The sequence below is a fragment of the Thamnophis elegans genome, chromosome 1 (genome assembly GCF_009769535.1).
Source record: "Thamnophis elegans isolate rThaEle1 chromosome 1, rThaEle1.pri, whole genome shotgun sequence".
In the NCBI taxonomy this organism is placed as follows: Eukaryota; Metazoa; Chordata; class Lepidosauria; order Squamata; family Colubridae; genus Thamnophis; species Thamnophis elegans.
In genome coordinates, this window is record NC_045541.1 from 2114613 (window position 1) to 2140367 (window position 25755).

At 37.8% G+C, this 25755-nt stretch overlaps 1 protein-coding gene across 1 annotated transcript in view; it reads left to right on the forward strand.

The window, feature by feature from the left end:
* Positions 1-25755, forward strand: part of LOC116519673 (receptor tyrosine-protein kinase erbB-4-like) — a 237659-nt gene that overhangs the window by 155437 nt on the left and 56467 nt on the right. The window contains exons 7-11 of the mRNA XM_032233689.1: positions 3690-3803; positions 7918-8044; positions 11726-11799; positions 14145-14235; positions 23660-23859. Of these exons, the coding sequence (XP_032089580.1) occupies positions 3690-3803; positions 7918-8044; positions 11726-11799; positions 14145-14235; positions 23660-23859 (606 nt within the window). The remainder of the gene's footprint in view (positions 1-3689; positions 3804-7917; positions 8045-11725; positions 11800-14144; positions 14236-23659; positions 23860-25755) is intronic.

The window sequence follows — 25755 nt, forward strand, 5'->3', positions numbered from 1 at the left end:
CTAAATTTAATTGATTTACACCACCTAATGAATGCAATGCATATGCATTATCATCACTTTTTGAGGTTTTCTGATTTAATTTGTCCAATTGCAGCTGTGTATTATACTAGCAGTATATTTGATTATACTATCCTTAGATCATATTTCAGCCATTTCCCTTTGAATTTAGAATTTTTTGCACTTGTATCTGTTGAACTTCATTTGGAATATTTTAATACTATTTTATCAACCACATATTTTGTTGCTTGTGAATTTTGGTAGTTACTTTGGTCAGGGAAGATACAATATATATATATATATATATATATATATATATATATATATATATATATATATATATATATATATATATATATACATACATACATACATACATACATACATACATATAAAACTTGAAATTTCAGTAACTAATATACCAATTAGCAGCTTGACCAGCACATGATTGGCATAATTGCTATAGTTGCTTCCAACTATACCGCTGTTTCTGTCTTTTATTATTAAAATGCTCTATCAGTTGTCATATATTAATTAATGTTTACTCTTTTTAATATGTCACTAATGAAAAAATTAGGGTCATCAGAAATTAGAGCCAAAGTTCTGTATTTCTTCTCTTTCTTTTACTGAGAAGTTTTAAACTTTTTTCTGCTTATTTTTAATCATTCCTGATGTAATAACCATGTCATTCATTTTCATTGAGCCAACATTCTTCTTAATCTCTTTTCTCCAAATTGCATTTTTATTATGGTCTTATGGATTATTTTGGATGACACTCCAAAATGTTAATGTTTTATCTTTATAAGGACAAACATGTATTTTTGTAATATTTCACTGGAATGTTTTATAAAACTGCTCATTGTTTGAAACCGCTGATTTTGTTGAAGTTGATTTAATCTAGCTTCATATCAATTGTGTTTGAAATAGCTGTTACTCATTTTAATTCATTTTACTACTAAGATTATGCCTTTTCTGTAAATGGTCCTTGATATTATTGTTTTTCAATTTTGCTTTCCTTCCTGATTGTTGATATTAGTTCATAATTTATTGAAATTTCTTTCCAAATGAAATCACTCTTTGGGGGTTTCTGGTTGATGTTGTAGTGAGATCGGACATGAGGAGTGGGTCTCTGAGATCCCGTGCCATATTCCCCTTTTGGTAGGCTCTGAAAGGAGCCAAAGCCTCCCTGTAGGAGAGGTGAAGCAAAGAAGGGTGCCCTGCAATGTCATAGAGATTTGCAACTCCCCTGCCTGACCCAGGATTTTTTTCCCCTCTCAACCATGATGAGGAGAAGAGGCAGCCTAACCATGGCTCCCACAAAGCTGGGGCAGCCGAGGAACACCTATGACTGGTGTTGGAATGGAGTTAGTGAACAATGATTGGAGCTGGGTGAGAAGATCCCCTCTCTTTTTGCATTTAGTTCCTAAACTTGAAAAGAAGAAGAAAATCCAGGAAAAGAGACTCTTAGAGTTATCTTTTTTAAAGCGGTGAACAACCATAAAGAGAAAAATCCTAGAACTGAATGAAAGGAACTGAGGGGAGTAAAGCTAAAGACCATTTAATCAAGAAAATTGGTTTTTAAACTGGGTAGGCATTGTTATGGAAAAGCATTATAATATGCTAGAACTATGTACCTGAATTGATTCGAGTATTTAATTTTGTCTCTATAAACTGAATGAAATTTGGATTTTAACTTTTGTTGTGTGGAAACTGTCTGGACTATTTAAATGGAATTGATTAATAACCCTGAGATGTAAAGAGCTATGATTATTGAACTCTTTGATGAGGAAACAGATATACCAATGGAACTGAATATATTGTTTGTGGCCCTGACTAAAAGTGGATTTATTAAACTAAGATAAGATGCCCTTTCAAGAGGAAATGAGTGAGATTTCAAGAGAAATGGTGTGGATGTTTCAAAGCATTAGGGATAACATAAAGAAGAACCAAAGAGAGATAAAAGACTTAATCCAAGGCATAAGTGACAAAGTAGAAAATATTATGCAAATGGCAATGAATGAAGATCACTGAGTCCGGGAAAGAGAGGAGGTGGTGGAAAGAATGGAGGAAAAGATAGAACAGACAAATCACCAAATAAAACAAGAGGATGAGAAAAACTTTTTGAGAGATATAAAAATGGAATTGGAATTGGATAATCTGGAAGATTTGGCAGTTTAAGAGGATAGAAATGGGAGAAATATTTAGATGGAATAATGAAGATACAGATGTTGATAGAGACAAAGATCCAAGAGAGGAATATGGGAGGAAAGCCAAAAAAAATGAGTAAGAATCAAAGTATTAAAATGGGCAAGAGATGATGGATAGAATAGAGCTCCCCCCATTTTTTCTTTCTTCTTTTTTCTAATATAATGATAGCCTGATTAAAAACTAGAAATAGAGGCAGAAATAAGAATATACACCTTTACATAAAGGGCTATGTCTTAACATAAATATGTGCATTAACATTAGGAATCACTTAGTAAGAGTTACCTGACTAGAAGCCAGAATAAAGGTAGAAATAAGAATTAGGGGAATATTAGTAGTTATAATTTTTATATAAATTGAGTATGAGTAATAATTAGATCGAAAGATGATGTTGAAAGATGGTATTACTGTGTACGTTCAAGAAGATGAGATTTGGTGAGATTTTATTTGATTTATTTGATGATGAAATAAGTTTTATTTGTGTTGTTGTTACCAATATTATTAGAATTTTCAGATAGTTTTCCAGGTCGTGCAGTTCATTATCTGTAAAACTTGTGTTCCAAGAAGAAATTTTCATTGCTTCCTTAATTGCTATACATGGGTTTCTAAATCTGGATATTTATGATTCCAAATATCAAACATTATCTTTAATATCTCCTAGTTGTAGGGTTTTATGAGAAATAGTATTTAATGATTGCTCAATTTTCTTCACTTTCCTTCAATTTCAACAGTTTTCTTCACTTTGCTGGATATCCCAGATGCTTTACACCATTATTATTATAATTGGTCTCACATTTGGCATTTTTAATTGAATCCTTCCCAAGGATGTGAGATAGGCTGATGTTGTTTAATGGTGGTAATCATCATAGGATTGCTATGTAATCCTGTTTCAATTATTATTGGCATTATTATTACTACTATTAGTTCCAAAAGAATGCCCACTTCTGAAGCAGTGTGAATTTATGTTTCTTATAGTTGAAAATTAAGCAGTTAGATAATTGTAAATGCTAGACCAGTATAACAGCCAATTCTACTTTTATATTATGGAAGCATTTTGTTTACTAACTGAAATAAAATTATTTTTATTTTTAAAAAAATTATATAAATTACATTTTATTTTGATGGTTTCATTTTAAAACCAATTGCCAATATCTTTACTATCCAATGCCTTTTATGTGATGGTAAGAATTGATAGCTTCTGATGGATATACTACAGATATATTCCAAAATATTATTCTTATTTTAAAAAGTTACAGTGTGAATATGTTGTGGGAAATATTTTTTTTAAAGAATGTTAAATTAGCAATAAAGCATATGAATGTGAACTTGCATAACATTTAAGAAAGTAAAATAGAACACCATAGAAAAGAACATGTCCAGCACTTACATAAGACCTTCTGTCTCTTTCGAAATGGAAATTGGGGCATTCATTATTTACAACTTGAGAATGATTTTTTTTTCATTGTTTTCCCCTCTATCCCTTTTAGACAACTTTGTGGTTGATATCAGCTCGTGTGTACGTGCCTGTCCGAGTCCCAAGATGGAAGTAGAGGAAAATGGAATTAAAACATGTAAACCATGCACTGACATTTGCCCTAAAGGTAGGCTGCCTTTGTTTAAAAACCCCACGTGGTTCAATAAATGGTAGTCTTGCAGTTGGAGTCCAAACCCAGTTTGGATTTCTGTTCTATCCCCCCCTTCTTCACTCGTTCACAGACAACAGGCAGACATACTTAAAAGGAAATAACTTTATCAATCCTTGGCTCACGCTGGCTGCGAGCCCAAAATAAACATAAATAAAGTCTCTGGCAAGAAGATAACAGAATGCAAGACAAAGATCTCTTACGGCAAAACCAGGTGTACAAAAAGAAAGCAAATCACTTCTCCAAGTGTCCCTTTGAATCAGGGTTACAGAAAGCAAATCACTTATCCAAGTACCTCTCACAAACAAACCACGACCAATGAACCATGAACCACGAACGAACGACGAACGTTGACTTCTGCAATCAGGGCGTGGCACCATCAGTCCTTTTATCTCCAGAAGACCACACTAACGAGCCCCAGATGCATTGTTATTCCTGCATCCCGACTCAACTCACAGCAAACTTCTGCTGAGTCACAACAGGTTTCACTATCTAAAGGTAGCGGTTTGATCATCTAAGGTAACTGTGGCCAACCTGTGGAAATGTGGTTTCCCATAGTCCACTGAACATAGTCTTCAGCAGTTGAGGGTCTTCTGGAACACCAACTTGTAAGATGGTAGAGTCTGATCTCTGGAATAATCTCCCAAGGAGTTTCTCCTTTATGTTCCCTTCTCCTTTTCCTCAGGCTCAAGAAAAGGCAATGAAACCAATAATGAATTGCATTGGGTATGCAATATTAAAGTCAGGGTGCAACTTTTTTATTAGAAAAAAAAGGCAAGCATGTGAACTAGTTAAAGAGGGTCAATGCCCCATTGTCTGACATCACTGGGCTCTCCTGGCAATCAGAAAATTATTTCTGTATAGAACAGGAGGAATAGATTATAATTACATAGGGCAATAGCAGAAATATGATGGGAAGATGGTTTAAAGTAAAAAAAAGGGAAGATGAACTTCTTGCCGTTTTGCAGTTGAAAAATATCTTTTTGATACCTAGTTTCAGGTGCAAATGATCAGGACCATATGTTAAGTTCCAGCTCAAAGATTTATTGCTCAAGCCTGTACACAAGAATCTAGTCAACTGTTAATGTTCAATACTAAATTGCTGCCGTATAAGGACCAACAGAATCCAAGAAAGGTTGAAGTTTGATTGTTTGTGGCAACATAAGAACTCAAAGCTGATGACACATTTAACTCTGCCCCCAGTTCTGTCTGTTCATCTCCTACAATGAACCCAATTCTTTAACACAGATTGCAAAATACACGTGCAAAGAGATGCGACTGCTTTTCCAAGTTCTCCCCTTCCCAAAATGTTTAGCCTTTTTTCTAGATTATAATTCCCTTCACTCTTCCAATGGTGCACATTCAATGGACTCAGCATCTGGTCCCCATCCACATATCTCTGTCACTGTCATCTCTAGTTTAGGCATAATATATTCTGGAATTCCCTTTATATTTATGGTGACCTTTCGAAGTGATGGGAGCTTCATCATTTGAAGCTTTCAAGAAGAGACTGGACTGCCATCTGTCAGAAATGGTGTAGGGTTTCCTGCTTGGGTGAGGAGTTGGACTAGATGACCTACAAGGTCCCTTCCAACTCTGTTATTCTGTTCTAAGTTAAGCATGTCATTTTTTTTCTAAAAACTTGAATACACATTTATTACTTGGATGCTGTTTATTGCAGATTCAAGAATACAATAAATATAGCAGGTGTTGAAGTTTCGACTCCCTTCTGGTTGATTCTGTGAAATTATTAATAAAATCTCTCAAAATTCTTGACAATTAGCCCTATGAAGAAAGTTTGTCAGGGAAATAAATATTTTGACCCTTCCAATTTTTAAGATTGGGATTATTACTTCCAGTAACCATTGCCTCCTCTAAGCCTTTAACTCATCATTGGGAAATAAAGATAATTATCCTTTACAAAGCAGAGCAAGGCCTTAAAATATTATCTAAATGTTCCCACCTAGCATTTTCAACTATAAGAAACATAGTTGAGAAATGGAAGTTACAAGGAAGTCAGGGCAGATTAAGAAGACTGAAATGTCTGTCACATCTGCCTGAAAATTGTCCAGATGTACAACAACAGAATCCACAGATTACTACAAATGACTTGCTGGAAACTTTAGCTTACACCAAAGTAAAGGTTCCCAGATCCTCAGCATGTTTTCATTTTGTGATATTGATTTGCATGCAGTAGTTGCCAGAGGAAACCATTTCTACACCCTTATCGTAGAAGTCCAAAAGCAACACTAGAAAAACCTCAGCTGACCAAACAAAAACCTGATTAAAAAGATGCTCGATCTTTGCTCCTGCCAAATTGTCAATTCTTCCTTACTCTCTACCTCTTTTTTTTTCTTTCTCAACATGTAAATTGCACATAAAGACTGTAAGCATGCATTCAAATTTGTAGAAATATATTTAACTTTGTAAAAATATATATTTAACTTTGCACAGCTAACACAATTGAGATCAGTAACTCTGTTGCCCTTAAACAAGACATCATATGGTTCTGATCTGCAATTTCACTTCTGTGTTCTCCCTTAATTCTGCTTTTTGGAAGCCTGTTGTGAAGCTTCCCTATGATTATCATGCGATTGCAGAATATTGTGACATTCATAAATGCACATCTGTTTCGAAGCACCTGAATGGTGATCATATGACCGTGCGACATTACAGTTGTACATGTCAAGATTGGTCACAAACCTGGTGTTTTTCAACTATTATAACATCAAATGGTCGGCAGCCAGTAAAGTGAGAACTCCTCGTACTGTGTAAAGATTGCTTCACTTTTCTTCACTTTTCTGCACTTTGGGTTTCATTTAACAATATCATATTACTAAGGTTATGTAAACTTTACACACAACTGTAACTCCATAAGAGGAACAATCAATTTTATGAACTTTACCTGAAGATATGTGGGATCTGAGCCCTGCAACACTCCGTTTAGTGCTATTGAGTCAAGCATTCCTTTTTTCCTCTCTCTGTAAGGCTAACAGTTGTAATGAGAAAATTTTTTATTGTACAGAGTCAAATAATTTATTTGATAAACTATAAGAAAAAGAATATGGATAAAAGCCCCAAGATACTCAAAATGATTCTGGAGTTTTAGTAAAGAAGTTTGGAGATCTATATAATTTCCCCATGTTTTTTGTTGTTTTGATTATATTAATAAATATATATCACCCAGCTATCTTTACAGGATTTTGAACATTGTTCCATTGTGACTGTGAAAAGAGTTATAACTAAAAGCATTTTATGGTGTGTTTTTTTTTGCTTTGTATTGCATGATTTGTATCTGCATAATATTTCTAGTACTGTTACTATAAAGCAGCTCTTTTATGGCAATACAAAGTCATGTGTGTAAATCAAGGCATTCTATAGAACTACTGTTTCCTAACATAATTTGGGTTTATGTTATGCTCAGGGCTATGCACGGATGAAATGGAGAAGGGTTTTTCTAAGATTATTTATTTTGAAATGAAAGATAAAAGAACAAAAGATGTAGACTTATGTCAGATGCTCGTGGAATATATGGCTTCAGAAATCAATGTGCAATTCTTAAGGATTTCACATTAGCTTAGAAAAATTAAACATAGCCATTTTCTTGACTTCTTGACAGAATAGGTTTTTTTCCTGATTCCTTTCTCACTATCATCAGTACTTATTACTTCCTAGTTCAGAATATACATGTACAAGATGTCCAAAATTCACTTCTGTAATGTTATTAAGTTTCCTTGATTACTCTATTCAGTAGTGATGCGTATGTCATAAGCTCCTGCTTTAGAAATTTTCTCTCCGTGTAAGTGACTTTCTACTAGAAATATACTACAATCATTCTGTGACTAATCCTTATTCTACAATGTGGCTTCATGCTTTCAGTTTTACCTGTAGCAATTATCACCTTGCTGCTCTCTACTAAGGATAATTTCAGCCTAGGCTGTCATTCATTTAGGCTGTCACTTATACAAAGAATTTGTGTGTGTGTGTGTGTGTGTGTGTGTGTGTATGTTTGTGTGTGTGGTGTCTGTGTGTATATGATTACATATTTTTACAGAGTTGTTTGTTTTTGCAGCTTGTGATGGCATAGGTACAGGAAGTTTGATGTATGCTCAAACTGTGGACTCCAGTAACATTGATAAATTTATCAACTGCACCAAGATCAATGGGAACTTGATCTTCCTTGTCACTGGAATTCATGGGTAAGTATAAAATATTATGATATCTGTTCTGACCGCCCTCATCTTGCACCCAAGCACGCCGAGACAAAGATACTTCAAGGATTTATTAACACAGAGACAAGACATTGGCAGCAATCCTGCCTGCCAAGCTAGCCACGAGAGTTCTCCAGCTCTTGTAAATATGTTGACTCCTGCAACGAATGTGTGGAAAGTCATTCCTTTTATAGTCTTGAGAGGAGCCTAATTACCACCAGCTGAGTGCAATTATCTCCTGTAACTGCATAACTGTTCTTTAGCCCTCCATTGCTGGGCATCCAGGACCAACTCCCTTGTCTCCTCCCCACTGCTCCAAGGCTCAGGTGCCTCCTGGTGGCCAATCAGCCTCTCTGTGCCCTGCTCGGAGTCGGAACCCTGTCCAGGGTCCTCCACATCCTCCAGAGCCGACTCATAGGGCCCCTCACTGTCAGAGTCTGGTGGCAGCTCCAACGGCTCCTGCTGGGCCACAACAGATATCTAATGCCAATGTTTTTTTTTTTTTAAAAATTACACTGTGCAGCAGTTCTGTCATTCAAAACTGAAATGAAATATTAGCCCAACTTCATTCCATTTGGATACCTGTGAATTTACATATCTAGGAGGAGCATGCAGTGGATTCATCCAGATTTTGAATTTTGAGCATATAGGTTGATAAGGTAACATCAAAAGGAAACTTTAGGCTACCATACTTTGGCATTAAAATAAAGATTGAGAAAGTAAAGACTCTTGAAATGGATTATTTCAAAAGGAACCTTTAATCAATCAGGATGGAAACTATTAGAAGCAAAGCAGCATCTGAAAACCTTTAGGCCCTGCAAATGGGATTAAGCTGATAATGACCCCTCCCCTTTGTCCGAATGCAGATTCTGACCAATACACAAGTGTGAAGATGCTTCCTTAACTCTTCTGCCCTGAGAGTCAATAAAACAAACATTCCCCTTTTTATCTCTAGTTAGACATTAAAGTAAGTTATCCCACATGGCTACCATAAACATCCCTCCAGAGATGCTGGGACCTTCAGTCTTCTGTTGACAGGAAACCAGTTATAAAGTTGTAAAACTCAGTTGTTACAGATATGCTAGTGATTTTACTCAGAGGCTCCCCTCCTCCCCATTGAATGGCAGTATCACTTTTAGGGATCTGACATGCTGCCTTTCTTTAGAAAAGGGAGAGATCCACCTGTGAAAAAATAGGAAAAGAAATTGCATCATAGTATTTTAACAAGGTTTGTCAGGGTATTGGGAGTGAAATTTTTTCAATAGGACAGGGGCCCTAATGTGGTGTTTCTCTATCCATTCATTTTGGGCTGAAGGTAAATGCTTCCAAGCAACTAAGTGTCGGGTTTTCCCCCTGTAGATCCTAGAGTCCAGGATTTCCTTAATTTCAAAATGTTGTTCGCCTTCTATCATGATAGGAACAGGAGGTGTAGGTGCAGGTGGTCTGAGTTGTGAGATTATTTCTCGTTTGAGTAAACTAATGTGAAACACTGGATGGACTTGCCTGAGTGTCTTTGGAAGGAGTAATTCTACTGTCACAGGGTTGATAACTCTCATGATAGGGAAAGGTCCAACGAAATTTGGCCCTAATTTCTTTGATGGCTGCAATGACTTCAGGAATTTTGTCAATAAGTATACTCTATCTCTATCAGTGCTGGCAAGAACAGTATAGGGCGGCCTATAAATGTCAAATAAATGACTAAATGACTAAATGTCTCCAACATGGAAGGGTTTGGGATCTACTCTTTTTTTTGCCAGCTTGAGTTTTAAAAGCCTCTCTAGCTTCCTGCAACACTAATCTAACCACTGGCCATGTGTTTCGTAAGTTGTCTATCCATTCTTTTAGTGAGGGGATAGTGGGTTCTTCTGTGGGTAGTTTACGCATGGGGTTGAAATCCTGAAATCCTGCTACTCTAAAAGGGGTGAAATCAGTGCTTGAATGCACAGCGTTATTGAAGGCCACTTCTGCAAAAGATAAAAGATCAACCCAGTTGTCCTGTTGAAAATTAATAAAACATCTTAGGTATTGTTCTAGAACCATGTTCTGATTTTCAGTTTGACCATTGGTGCATGGATGGTGACTGGAGCTCAGTCCTTGGGTGGTGCCAAGTAAGTTTAAAAATGCCCTCCAAAATTTGGAGGTGAATTGGACCCCTCTGTCGGAGATGATTCTCTGTGGGGCTCCATGAAGGCGATAAATGTGTATCAGGAATAACTTGGCTAGACTTTTGGCAGTTTGGATCGTTTGGCAGGGTATAAAATGTGTCTGTTTTGAGAACAAGTCTGTTACGACCCAAATGACAGTATTCCCTGCGCTTTCTGGTAGTTCAACAATAAAATCCATAGCAATCTCCCTCCAGGGTGCTGAAGGCTCAGCTACCTTCTGTAACAGTCCTGGCATTTTGCCTTGGCGTCTTTTAGCTGCCACACAGATTGGACACCTGGCTACATAGCTCTCTATGTCCTTTTTTAGTGATGGCCACCAAAATTGCCTTTTAATTAGATGTAAAGTTTTTACAAAACCAAAGTGTCCTGCTAGTTTGGAGTCGTGGCACCATTCCATTACGTACAGTCTTTGGCTGGCTGGAACATACAACTTCCCTCCCACCCAAGCTAGGTTATCTTTCATCAGGCAGCTGTCTTTGTTGAAATTATAGTGTCTGTGGTATGCCTTCACATGGGAATCTTGATGTAATTTATTAAGATTTTAGCCCTAACTGAATTAATGCACCCAGTTGCTAGGCGATACATGGGTTTCAACAAGTATTTAAAAACAAATTAATGAAATATATCTTTATATGCATTCATTTAAATAAAAATAATTAAAACTCTTGCGGTTTTCAACATCCTGAAAAAAATAGATTGACTTTTTCTAATCAGAAATATTTAACAGATAATAATTAAACTTTGTGGAACAATTCTAATCCAATCGTAAGACCGATTCGAAATGTAAATAAAATACAGTAACCATGAAAATAAATTCTGGCTGATCAAATAAGTAATGGTATTTTGTATTCTTCATTAGCTCTAATAGATGGAAACATGAGCAGCAAAACCAGTGCTGGCAAGAACAGTATTCATTCTGCCAAGATTTTATAACACATCATTTAGAAGTGTGAGATGAACACGATGCCCACATAACAAATTTTAATTTGAGTTGGAAAACAATTCAGCTTCCTGCTTCTCTTTCCTCCCACAAAGAAGTTTAAGCTTTTATCCCATTATCCACTTACTGTATGTAAATGCAGATTTCAGATCAGAGAGAATAGAAAGGAAGTAAGAAAAAAGGAAGATTTATTCTCTCCCCTGTTCACTAGAATAAAGTCTGCATGGAAAATGTAATTGTGTGAAGGATATCCTTTTGGAAAACAGCATTTTTTTCCCAAGATACAGCTGGAATATTGAGAGGGCAACTCCTTTCTGTAGAACCAGGGACCTCAGTGGACTGGAGTTACGTGAGCTGTTGAAAGATCTTGGGAGACTGATGCAGATTCAGACAATTCAGCATTTGCAATTTAAGGTGTGATGGGACTTGTACTAATTTAAATTGGCAGAAAATGCTCTTCCTGGTTAGGAAAGGCAAAGATAAAGATGCCACGCAAGATTTGGGGCAAATCCGTCTGCATAATTTCATCCTCAATTACCACAATGTGTCATTGCTATCTTCCAGGGATCCATATCACACAATTGAAGCGATTGACCCACAGAACTTACATGTCTTCCAAACAGTGAGAGAGATAACAGGTAATCTACATAATTGAGCCATTTATGCATTTGTAACAATGAAGAAATTCTTGACAGATTTTCCTTCTAGGCCATGAATTCACAAGATAAATTACAAGTAGTCCTCCATGTATAATTGTTTGCTTAGTATAATTAACGATGGCCTCTTAGTCACAATCTAAATGTGAATTTACAACTGTTGTCCTGCTGCCATATAGTAACAATTTGGGCACTTGCCCTGTTGACTTGCAGTTCTCATCAATTGCAGCCTTCTGCAGTCGTGTGAATGCAGCTTGTGATGTTTTTTTGCTGGTTTGTGGCACAATCACAATTGGTTAAGATGGATTTATACTTACGATTGCATGACTCAACTTATCACCATGGTGATTAAATTTTATGTTTTAAAAATGATCGTAAAACTTATTCTGGCTACATGATGATTTGACTTACGACTGCAATGACTTGCAATGGGAATTCTGGTTTCAATTGTGGCTAAGCGGAGCACTACCTGTACTGATCTTCTGGCTCCGTTCCATCTTCCATTTTTCTATATAGAGATAATATCATATTCTAATCATTATGTATTTTTAAGCGAAATGATATATATGCTTGAGCATTATAAATCACTGGAGTGTGTGTGCATATGTGTGTATCATTAATATGATCATCGTCTTCCTTAATTGCAATGAACTTTCCTAACTCTTAGGAAACTGATTTATGATCATTTAACTTTATGAATGGCTAAACTCTGCAGGTTTATCAAGTTTCACCTGTTATTCCATTTACCCTGCTTAAGATAGCTATTTCAACTTTAGATGTGGTCTTTCAATTGCATATAAAATTATGTGACAACTCCAGGCATCATTTTGGTATATCAGTCCACAAGAAGAGGAAAAAAAGTAAGGGTATTAAGGAGCTCAAATAAAATTGTCAGTGCCCAGTTGAATGTTCAGGAAATTGCTCTTTATCTTTTTGTGGCACAATAGAAATGGAAAAGTGCTGAAATATATTTTTGGGTGTGAGTGTTATAAATGTGGAAATTGTGCAGTTAATCCTGTGGACAATAGCTAGTTATTGAAGGACTTGTGAGTATTTTCTGAGCCTTTTTTCTCCATCTCTTTTATGTGTTCATATTTATTTAATTGTCCATTGAACTATATTTCAAATTTACCCTGCCACACCAATTTTGAAGTGATTTGAAAACTCTTGCTGTGGCAATATGGATGTATCTAGATTTTTGTGATTTCTGCAATCAAGCTATTCTATAGCCACGTGGCAGTTTCATTTTTATTAATAGAGATAAGATTTTTCATAGTGGTTTACTGTGTTAGCATACCAAGTGTGCAAAACTCTGGGTAATCACTAGATGCTAGAAATGGTGTATCTAGATTATCCTAATTTTGGCATTTACTCTAGTGCTGCAAAAACATGTTGCAAAATATTAAGTGATGTTTGAGAATTAAATCCCAAATGCACTGAACAGCACTTGGTTTTATACTAGCTGAAAACTTTCAAGTTTCTTAGAAATATTTATTGAAGAAAATGGTTAATTACCCATAAAGATAAAAAGGCTTTGGTGGAGGGGAAAGAAAGAAATGTTTGGACATGAAGTTATATTTGTATAGAGAGCCGAGGTGACGCAGTGGTTAGGGTGCAGTACTGCAGGCCACTTCAGCTGACTGTTATCTACAGTTCAGCGGTTCTAATCTCACCGGCTGAAGGTTGACTCAGCCTTCCATCCTTCCGAGGTGGGTGAAATGAGGACCCAGATTGTGGGGGCAATATGCTGACTCTGTAAACAGCTTAGAGAGGGCTGAAAGCCCTATGAAGCGGTATATAAGTCTAACTGCTATCGCTATTGTAACAGTTCATGTTCTTCTATGGACTAAGAGAACATCTCCAGAAATGAAAATTGAGATTGATAAGGTACAGGATATAGTTGCAATTTGGGGATGTGTTATGAAAACAATGCTGAGCTATTCTAAGGGTGGTTGAAGTGCTGTGTGATTTCCAGGTTGAGAACTGAATTTACATTTAAAACACCACCTCCAGGCTGGTATCATCCAAAGTCAAACCCTTGAGTTTCACCTGAGAATGAGAGGACCTGGTTGTCTGCACCCTATAAACCATCCCCGTTCAGATACAGAATATCCTACTTTATGAATTATTTCCTAACCCTGAGATGGAGGTGGGAATTCATAAAATCATAGGGCTGGAAGGGACTTTGGAGTATGGAGAATAACCTGTGCTCTAAATTTACAGCTCCAAATATTCTCTGCTCTTAATACAAAGAGTTTTCAAGTATGAAATGCTGCCATAATTACAACAGACACATTTTCTAACTCCTCTGATTTAATCTTCCTTAGGATTCCTGAATATACAATCCTGGCCTGAAAATATGACAGATTTTAGTGTGTTTTCAAATCTGGTAACTATTGGTGGAAGAGCACTATACAGGTAACATATACAGATATATGCATATATTTCTGACCTTAATACTCTCATTTATAAAAAAATGCTCTCAATTATAATTTACTAAAACAGTGTTGAGATTTTGATTTAAACTTTTAGTTCCATAATTGGTCCTTTGGTACTAGGCTGCCGTACAGAGCGGCTTGGATTTTTCCTCAATTCTAACGCAGGGAAGTATCTACACTTGAATGCATTTCTGTTCTTGGCTCCATCTATTCCATTTATGCTCCCGTTTGGTATTTTTCATTGTTTGCCATTTTAATCATGTAGAACAAATGGGAATTTGTCAACCCTTTTTTTAGCCAGTTCATAGCCACAGTTTGTTTTGTTCAAAATGATTGTTAGTGCTGCCATCGAAAGTACGAGTAACAGGCGTGACAATGAGTTGCCTTAGAAGATTCCTTGCTTGATTTCAACTTCACCAAGTTCTTCTCCATAGGCCAGTGGTTCCCAAACTTGGCAACTTTAAGACTTGTGGACTTCAACTCCCAGAATTCTCCAGCCAGCTCTGCTCTGCTAGCTGGAGAATTCTGGGAGTTGAAGTCCACAAGTCTTAAAGTTGCCAAGTTTGGGAACCACTGCCATAGGCCATCAACGTAGTTTGCCATAGCTTCATGGAGGTCTTCAGGAATTTCTAGATGTTACTGCTAATTGCAAAAAATGTCTAAGCATTTCTCAATCCAGCTGCGAGGAAGAGAATCAAATGTGTACTTACAATCAATCTATGCCATGAACAAGTTCGTTCATCTTTTCTTTGAATTCTTCAAACCAATTTATCAATCATCCGTTGGTGCCTCTTGAATTTTTGCAGCACCCTTTCTGTTCTACAGGTAGCAAATCCTTGTTTTCTAGATATCCATAAATTTGGTTTGCAATAATGCTTGTAAATAATTTGTATGGCAGGCAAGTGATTGCCCTGTAATTTTCAGGTTTATTTCCCTTTTCTGCGTCCTTCTAAATCAAAAAGGTTCCTCTAGTTGTTAGCCATTTTTTTTTTACTTTCTGGTGTTTCCAGAACCTGATTCATCTGGATTGCTAATCTTAAAGGCAAATTTGTTAGTGATTTCAACCGGAATCCATACAGCTCATTTAAACCAGGGGCACTCCAGTTCTTGACCTTTTTTGCTGGTTTCCGTTATGTTATGTGAACATCTTCCATTCTAGTCACTTTTTCAGTGCTTTCAACCTGCTTAATCCACTTTGCATCCCCATTGTGCTTCTTTCTGTTTCCCCACAAGTTCTTCCAAACTTTCAGGTTATTTTCTCTGTTACGTTTTTCACTTGTGGTAGCACCATGTCCACTTTCAAGACTGTTATAGAAATGATGCTGACTTGAAATTGTGAATTTTGCTGAAACTTTATTATTCTGTTATTATATTGCTTTATTTTGTTTGTGATAGCTACAACTCTTTGTTTCAACTCTTCAACCACAACTGTAATTTCCTTGTCATATCTGGTTAACAGGTTAATTCTATTTTTTTACTCTTCAGATTTCCTTGCTTCAAATTCTTCAAATTACTTAAATTTGAATTTTCTTTATTTTTAACTCCACATGGATTTTCCATTTTGGTTTTTTCCCTTCTGAACTGCTTTATTCTTTCCGATTTTCAATTCTTGCTCAACATAAACTCCTGCACACTTATTGTTGTTGTTATTATTATTTAAGATTTAATCTTCATTATATTCACAGTTTGGGACTAGTAAAAACCTAACAGTTAAAGTCCTAACCAAGGATGATGATGATGATGATGATGATGATGATGATGATGATGATGATGATGATGATGATATGTGGTTAATCTTTGGTGAGATTCACAGCCTTTGGGGCTGGTTGGTAGCTCAACAGCTCAAGTCCTAACCAAGGACCTAGGAACTGTTAAGGTAACGTCGGAGGATATAAGCTGTTCCAAGTAGGGTGGTTTTTTGTAGAATCAGAATGTTCAAGTCTGATAAATTTAAAATTTCCAAATAGTGAGGTAGCCCTTTGGGTATTGCTCCAAGGACTCCAATTACAATCAGGACAACACACGATTTCTTTTTCCACAGTCGCTCAACTTCAATTTGCAACTCCCGGTACTTTGTGATTTTTTCTTGCTGTTTATCTTCGATTCGTGCATCTGCAGGTGTTGCAATGTCAATGAACCATAGTTTTTTTTATTTTCAATTATTGTTATATCAGGTGTGTTGTTGGCCAAGTGCCTGTCAGTCTGGATTCTGAAGTCCCACAAGATCTTGACTTTCTCATTCTCTAAAACCTTCTGAACCTGATGGTCCCAGTGGTTTTTGCTGTACTCAAATCCAAACTTTTGGCACAATTTCCAGTGAATGATTTTAGCAACATGGTCATGGCATTGTAGGTAGTCAGTTTGTGAAATTTTGCTGCACCCACTGATCAAGTGGTCGACCGTCTCGTCTTTCTCATTACAGAGGCGACATTTGCTGTTGGTGGTAACATGTTGAATTTTTGCCTTCATGCAATTTGTGGCTAAGGCTTGTTCTTGAGCTGCCAAAATGAAGCCTTCTGTTTCTTTTTTCAGTGCTCCTGATCTTAACCAGTTCCAAGTTAGCTTTTGGTCAGCTTTGCCTTCAATACTTTTCATGTATTGGCTATGCATAGCTTTGTTTTTCCAACTTTCAGCTCGCTTCTCAATTACTTCTTTCTTATATTCAGCTTTTGACTTAGTTGTCTTTAAAAGGCCTCCTTTATTTACTTCCTTAATCATTGGTTCTCCACTTTTCTGGATGTAATCATTGAAACTGTGTTTTTCTTCTTCCACAATCTGTTTTACTTGTAGGAGTCCTCGACCACCCTCTGCTCTTGGTAGATATAATCAGTCACCATCACTTTTAGGGTGCAAAACATGATTCATTGTCATAAGCTTCCTTGTTTTTCTGTCCAAACTGTCCAACTCCATCTGGGTCCAGTCAATTATTCCTGCAGAGTATCGAATCACAGGTATAGCCCAGGTATTTATAGCTTTTATGATGTTTCCTCCATTCAATTTGGACTTTAATATCTTGCGAATTCGTCGAATGTACTTGGTTGAGGTTAATACATTGACTTTATTATGCATTAAGTCAGAGGCCTCTAAAATCCCCTAGTACTTGTAGCCTTCTTCTGGTTTTACTGCCTTTATCATTTCTTCATTCTCAAGTTCTATTCCATCATTTTCTATGACGTTGCCTGCTTTGATTGCTATTGTTGCACATTTGTCAATTCCAAACTGCATACCAATGTCTTGGCTAAATTCTTTTGTGCTTTCAATTAATACATTCAGTTCAGCTTTTGATATTATTATTATTATTATTATTATTATTATTATTATTATTCCACAGTTTTTTGCAGTTCCATTGGTGTTATTGCAGGAAGCTGCAGTTTTTTGATGTATCTTATAAAATTATTGGACATGGTACCAAGTGCCCCAATGACAATGGCACTGTTACATGTTTCACCCATAATCACGTAGTTTTGATGGCCCGGTCGTGGTATTTTGTCATTTTTTCCCCAGTTCTTTTTCTTTGACTCTGGCATCACCTGGTACCCTGATGTCAATAAAACATTTCAATTTTCAACAACTGTGATATCTGGCGTGTTGTGTTCCAAATGACGATCCATTTGTATTTGAAAGTCCCACAAGATCTTCACTTCTCATTTTCTATAACCTTTTCCACTTTATGTTCCCATGAGTTTCTGGATACGGGTAAATCATATTTGTTTACATAATGACCAGTGGATTAATTTAGCAACTCAGTCATGTCTAGCTTTGTAATCAGTTTGTGTGATTTTGCTGCATTCACATATTAAATGTGAAACAGTTTCAAGTTTGTCATTGCAAAGTCGGCAGTTTGGATTTTCAGTGGATTTTTGTATCTTTGCTTTCATGGCATTAGTTTGTAGTGCTTGTTCTTGAGCAGCCAGTATTAAACCTTCTGTTTCTTTCTTGATGGTTCCCATGTTAAGCCATGCTCATGTAAGGTTGTCATCACATTTTTCTTCAATGTTTTTCAAGTGTTGTCCATGCAAATCTTTGGTTTTCCGTCTATTTAATCTGTCATCCAGCTGTTTTCCCTTATATTCTGCCTTTGTTTCTGTTGTTTTTATAATGTTCTCTGTTTTCACAGCCTGCAGCAATTTTTCTGTACTTTGGTTCACATAATCTTTTTATTCTTCTACAGTTTGATGGATTTGCAATAGCCCCCTGCTCCTTTTTTTTCTTGGCAGATACAAGCTATCGATGTCACTTTGTGGATATAAAGCATGGTACATATTCAAAAGTTTCCGCATTTTCTGGTTCAGGTTTTCCAGTTCAGCCAAAGTCCAGTTGATGATTCCATCTGAGTAGCGTATCATTGGAACTGCCCATGTATTAATGGCTTTAATTATGTTTCCAGCGTTGAACTTTGATTTAAATATTTTGCGGATCCTCCTGATGTATTCCTTTTGCATGACTCTTTGACTTTTCCATTCAAGATGTTATCTGCTTCCAATATGCCTAAGTACTTGTAATCATCATCCTTTGCCAATGCTTTCACTATGTTTCCATTTCCTAGTTCTATTCCTTTTGTTTTTTTCCCATTTTGCCTTTTTATCATCATCATCATTCATTCATTCATTCATTGCACAGCTAGCCAGATGTTTAGATTGCGCTTGGCATTTTTATCTGCTTCTCTAGTCCTTTCCAAGGACCTGCAATAGGTAGGTGTTTATATTTGATGGTGTTAAAGGCATCATTGCAAGATGTAAACTTTCTTAAACAAAGCTGCCTTTTGTAATTGATTGATGGTGATTTTGTCACCAATGGTGTTCAAGAAATGCTCCAGGTGTTTTGGGATTGCACTCAAGGTGCTTATTATTATTATTTATTTTGAAATGATTTTAGAAATGGCAGCTTTGAGCAGTTTTATGCATTTTTCCTAAATAAATTATTGAACATGGTGCTTCTAAAGACTGAAAGGGGAGGCAAGGTAGCTCCATTCCCCATATCAATTTCTGTTGTCTCCCATAATTCCTGCTCCTTTCCAAAACTGCAATTCGGGTCCAACTTCTTCTCCTTATTCTTTCTCCATCCACCTCTTTTTCAAATAAGTTTATCTTCTGGTAAAAAAGGGGAGAATGGATAAGCAACAGCTTTGTATCTTTATTGAAAAAGGAATTTTCAGGAAGCAGATTGGAATATTATCTGTATTTCTAATTCATCACAATAACTACAAACTATGCACCTAGTGTATTTTGAATCCATTTTATTTTGGCTAATGTTGAATTCAGATTCATGAATTTAAATAAGTAAATTTTGTTCAAGATGCTAATATTGATATCTATACAGAAGATCTTCAAAAGATCAATGCTATGTAATATTTTGTCACAAAGTTCTATGTAAACTTCTTTAATTTTACAATTGTGAAATCAAAGAGATTGGGACAATCATCCTGGAAATGGCCAGCCTAGGATAAGTGATTTGCAAGAGAGTTGGTGTAGAATGTAAAGCTTTGATATGCATTAGAATTAAGATTCAGAAAAGATGGAATTTGCAGAGCCCACTTGTGCACTGATTCCTAATATATTACACTAATACAGTACCAGTTTGAATTTCAATATTGGATCCAGCTGTCCTTAATAACTATCGTCCAGTCTCCAACCTTCCCTTCCTTGGGAAGGTTGTTGAGAAAGTGGTGGCCTTTCAGCTCCAGCGGTCCTTGGAGGAAGCAAACTATCTCGACCCCTTCCAGTCAGGCTTCAGACCCGGTTACAGCACAGAAACCGCTTTGGTCGCATTGACTGATGATCTCTGGAGAGCCAGAGATGGAGGATTTCCCTCCATCCTGGTTCTCCTAGACCTCTCAGCGGCTTTCGATACCATCGACCATGGTATCCTTCTGCGACGACTGCGAGAGGTGGGAGTGGGAGGCACCGTGCTGCGGTGGTTCTCTTCCTACCTCTCAGACAGGTCGCAGTCGGTGTTAGTGGGGGGGCAGAGATCGTCCCCCAGGCCCCTAACATATGGGGTGCCTCAGGGTTCGGTCTTATCCCCCCTACTATTCAACATCTACATGAAACCGCTGGGAGAGATCATCCGCAGGCACGGGATCAGATACCATCAATATGCGGACGATACTCAACTGTATCTGTCCGCCCCGTGCCAACTCAATGAAGCGGCAGACGTGATGAGCCGGGGCCTGGAGGCGGTTATGGACTGGATGAGGGCTAACAAGCTTGTGCTCAACCCAGAAAAGACCGAGTGGCTGTTGTGTTTCCCTCCCAAGGATTCCACCAATATTCCATCTCTCAGGCTGGGGGGTCAAATTCTATACCCCTCAGAGAGGGTCCGCAACTTGGGAGTCCTCCTAGATCCACAGCTATCGTTCGACCACCATTTGACGGCTGTGGCTAGGGGGGCATTCGCCCAGGTTCGCCTGGTGCGCCAGTTGCGACCCTACCTGAATCGGGAGGCACTCACAACAGTCACTCGGGCCCTCGTGACCTCTAGGCTGGAATACTGCAATGTGCTCTACATGGGGCTGCCCTTGAAGAGCATCCGGCGTCTTCAGCTGGTACAGAACGCAGCCGCGCGAGCGATTGTGGGTGCACCGCGGTTCACCCACATTACACCTATCCTCCGCGAGCTGCGCTGGCTACCTGTCGATTTCCGGATGCGCTTCAAGGTGCTGTTAATCACCCATAAAGCCCTACATGGTAGTGGATCTGGATACTTGAGAGACCGCCTTCTGCCAATCACCTCCCTGCGACCAATAAGATCACACAGATTGGGCCTCCTCCGTATTCCATCGGCCAGCCAGTGTCGGCTGGCAACTACAAGGAGGAGGGCCTTCTCAGTAGTCGCCCCGACCCTTTGGAACGAACTCCCCGTGTGGATTCGTACCCTCACCACCGTCCAGGCCTTCCGCACAGCCTTGAAGAACTGGCTAGCCCGTCAGGCCTGGGGATGAAGATAGTTGCCCCTCCCGAATGATGAATGCATGTTGGTTACTGTTTTTATTATATGTGTCTTTGTTATTGTCTGCATTTCCCCTTCCCTGATTTTATGTGAGCCGCCCTGAGTCCCCTCAGGGAAAAGGGCGGCCTACAAATGTCAATAAAATCACCAAAAAAAAAAAAAAATCACCAATATGCTTTCATCACCAATATTTTAATGGAAGAATGAAAAGTGTCTTTCTGTCTGCAGGAGAGACTTAGGGTAAAGATAAACATCAGAAATTGTCAAAGTAGTCAAAAGTATGTACTTCAATTTCATAATGTTATAAGATACTTCAGGTTGTAGCTTTACTGTGATTAATTAACACCATTGATTGCTCTGTATGTTGACTGTTTTTTTTTTGTCTTGGGAAACAATAATATGGTTGAGATATTTGTACCACTTTATAGAGCATGAAATAGCTAGTTGGAAATACTATTTGTATAACCAGCATGGAGGTCCCTGAACCTAAGACAAACATGTAACAGATATGCAACAACAATCCAGGAAAGTTTACTTCATTATTCCTGTGAATTGTATAACCCAGTCTTATATATTAGTATTTGCGATTTCTAACCTGTGTTTCCAGATATATTGTTATTTAGATTTGTTAGGCTAATACAGTTAATAGGAGGTAAATGCCATTTACCTCCCAACGACCAATAAGATCACACAGGTTGGGCCTCCTCCGGATGCCGTCGACCGGACAATGCCGGCTGGCGGCTCCCCAAGGGAGGGCCTTCTCTGTAGCTGCACCGGCCTTGTGGAACGAGCTGCCTGCTGAGATCCGGACCCTCACCACTCTCCCGGCCTTCCGTAAAGCCACCAAGACCTGGCTCTTCCGGCAGACCTGGGGCTGTTGATTAATTTCCAGCCCCACTTGATGGAATGGATGTTGTACTGATTTTAATTCTGTATTTTTAAATGTTTTAAATGCTTTTTACTTGTTGTGAGCCGCCCAGAGTCCCTAGGGAGTGGGCGGCATACAAATTCTATTAAAGTTTAAAGTTTAAAGATAGTTTGATGCAGCAGTTTAAGAAGACGATAAGTTCTAGTCCTGGTATGAAAAGTGATTGGGGCAGATACTCTCCCAACCCGAGAAAGAAAAGTTCTGACAAGGCACTTTCCAAAGTTTTGCCATGAAAAATAAGAGTCAAGGAAATTAGTATTTTGCCTCCTAGGTTCTTCTTATTCCTTGTCTCATCTAAAAATTCAGTAAATCTAAATAAATAAGGCTTTAAGAATGGGACCCACCCCTTTCTTCTGAAACTACAACCCTCCATTTAGGTTACTTGTGGTCCTCCAGCTGGTGAGTCAAGGATGTTCTGATTACTAATCCTGGAATGGTCTAAGGGTATGGAAATGGTTATACTGTATATGGACCAAACTCCATTCCCGTCTTTAGATCGGGTTAGTTAAGTTAGTTAGTTAGTTGAGTTAAAACTCAACCCCCTGTCCTGTTTGATTTTTGGATGAGATGCTAAAATGTATGTTGGATGCACATTTCCCATAGTGAAAAATACAGTATTTCTTGGAAAACATTTCATTTTTATTTCTTTTTCCCCCCATCTTGGAGCACATCTTGGTATAGGCAGCTCTCACAGAGAGATTAAAAATGATAAGGTTAGCTGTGGCAGGCTTCTTTATTTCACTGTCCTGAGGTACAGTGATAAAATGAAAAATATCATTCCAAGTCAGAGCAGGAAAGGAAATATAAAAGGAACAACACAAGTACACTATTCTGGGTTCAAGTCCTATTGAAGATGCTCATCTGTTATACCGATAACGTTGTTGACCACCAGAGAAGCATTTCTAACAGTGGGAGTTTACAGTCACTTTCAAATTTCTCTTCCAATGTAGTCATATGGAAAAGCAATACATTTGGGTCACCGACAGGTACCCTCTGCAGTAATTAAATAATAGCACAGTAGTGGCTCTTTTTGGCTTTTCCTAGTGATTGTGGCAAATACTGCAGGCTTCCCTTCCTGTTCAGCTGTTTCATTCAGCACAATTCTCTGGATATTTGGTTGTGTTCCAGCACGTCCTAGTCCAGGGACATCTCTCTAATTTGAAAAAGCTGTAGCCAATGCCTGCATTAATCAGCTGGCTATATTTTTTAGCATTTAAATAAATCAGTCATGCTTGATAATGATGATGTCTATCTTTTCAGTTATGGTTCAGGGATAGCATATTTGCGTTAGCTCAGATCTCCGATGGTTGGTTTTTATGAAGCTGCTTTTAGAACCTTGAGTATTTGTGGCTTTGTGTAGTGTTTCCTCCTAGTGTCATGTGATTGATTGGTGTAAAAGTGAAGAGAAGGGGCATACACTAAACTGCTTTTCCATTCTTTTAGCCTCAAATTCTTAAAGTTATCTGGTAAGTTTCTAACTCATATATGCACAACACGTGGATTTGCTGTTTTCTTTTTCCCTTTCCAGTGGTCTCTCCTTGCTTATTCTCAAGCAGCAAGGAATTCGATCTCTCCAGTTCCAGTCCCTGAAGCACATCAGTGCTGGGAATGTCTACATAACTGACAACAGTAACTTATGCTACTATCATACTATCAACTGGACTAGCCTCTTCAGCTCACCTAACCAGAAAACTGTCATCCACAGAAATAAGAGGGCTGAGAACTGCAGTAAGTATTTTGCTCTTGGTTGGTTAAATCTCTCTCTCTATCTCTCTCTCTCTCTCCCTCTCTCCCTCTCTCTCCCCCCCTCTCCCTCCCTCCCTCCCCCCATATTTTTCGGTGTATAAGACACTCTGAAGTATAAGACGCACCTAGATTTTGGGGAGGAAAACAAGGGAAAAATATCTGCCTCTGCCTCCCAGCAATTTGTCTCCTTGCAACAAACAGTACAGACATTATACACTGTTTGTAGTGTTATATTTCATACTATACTTGTACAGACGAAGTTAAAATGTGATTTCTGGAAGTATAGTTATTCTCTGCTATTTAAAAGAATAGCACTTTTTAAAACAATAGCACCGGACCTCTTCAGTTCAAGCATTTATTTGAAAAAGCCTCTTCATTTTGTTACGTTGTCTAGAACAATAATAAAGCAGTCTTTAAAAAAATAAGTCTAACAATTTGAACATTCTATAGGCATTTATAGTTACTGACTTACCTCCTTGCAGCAAACAGTCTGATTAGCACAAGAAAAAAAAAATCTGCCTCCCAGTAATTTGCCATGTGGAGCAAACAGCTAGTTTCACTTTCAATTTCTCCTATCATCAGCTGTTAGAGGCTGCAGGGATTGCTACAGCTTATTGAAGCCTCCACAAGCCTCGTTTGCTGCAAAGAGGTAAATTGCTGGGAGTAGAGGCCAAAGGGTGGAGGCCGGTGGGTGGCTGGGGCTACATTTGGTGTATAAGATGCACCCAAATTTTCACTCTCTTTTAGGGGGGAGAAAGGTACATCTTATACTCCGAAAAATATAGGTATATTGTTTAGAACCAGAAAATGGTGATTTGTGAAACAAGTAATAGTTTAGAACATTTGCACAAAAGTCTAATATTGTTATATTTGAGAATGTATTGGAAATTTCTTAATAAACCCACTTTTTTGAAAATATTCATGAGGATGGGACAGTGAAACCTGGTTTGCTGAATAAATGTTTAATGCTTTCAAGAACATTTTCTAAGAGCAGGAGTTCTTATTTTGATCAGTCTTTATTGAGAGTTATCCCAGCCACTTTTAAAATAGATCTTACTTGAATGCAAAGAGAGGGATCTTCTTCTGTCCAAATTGCTACAATGCATGTAAGGAAGGTGCCGCATGTACCATGTGACTGTGAAATCTCTGCTGTCACTTCCATACAGTCACAAAACCCGTTTTGTTGCATTTTAAGTGTGTGTGTGTGGGAGGGGGGGAGGTGAGATAAGTAAAGAAGGAGGTCTTTTGTATAATTCCCTGCATATTTCCCTGTCCCTGAAAATATTAAGAATTTTTTTCAGTTCCACTCCAAATATGCAGGAAGGTACTCCCCATTTTCACTGATTTGCTCTTAATTAATTTAATCTTCTTTTAAATAGGAGAGAATAACTATTCTTCCAGAAAGCACATCAATTTCTAACAGCATCTGTACAAGTATAGTCTGAAAAGTAACACTACAGTGTATTTTGTCAGTGCTGTTTGCTGTTTGTTGCAAACAGTACAGACAATATACAGATTGCTGGGAGGCAGAAGCAGATTTCCCCCCCTTGTTTTCCTCCCCAAAAGCTAGCTGCGTCTTATACTTCGGAGCATCTTATACTCCAAAAAAATACATGATTTCAGAAGCAATTGTTCAAAGTGTTTTGCAATGCAAAGAAATAAGTATAATAAAACCCATGAAGACCTAAAGGCAGCAATTAAAGAATACATACAAAAGCAGAACTTGTCCTTCATAATAGAGTAAAAACCTCATTTCTAAAACCTTTTTATCTCTTGGTGAAAGACAAATAACACTGCTTAAGCACCCTGGGGCCACTGGCACCTCCATTGCCACCTTTTCCTGTCTTAAAATGTCAGAGGAACATAGCAATTGATTTC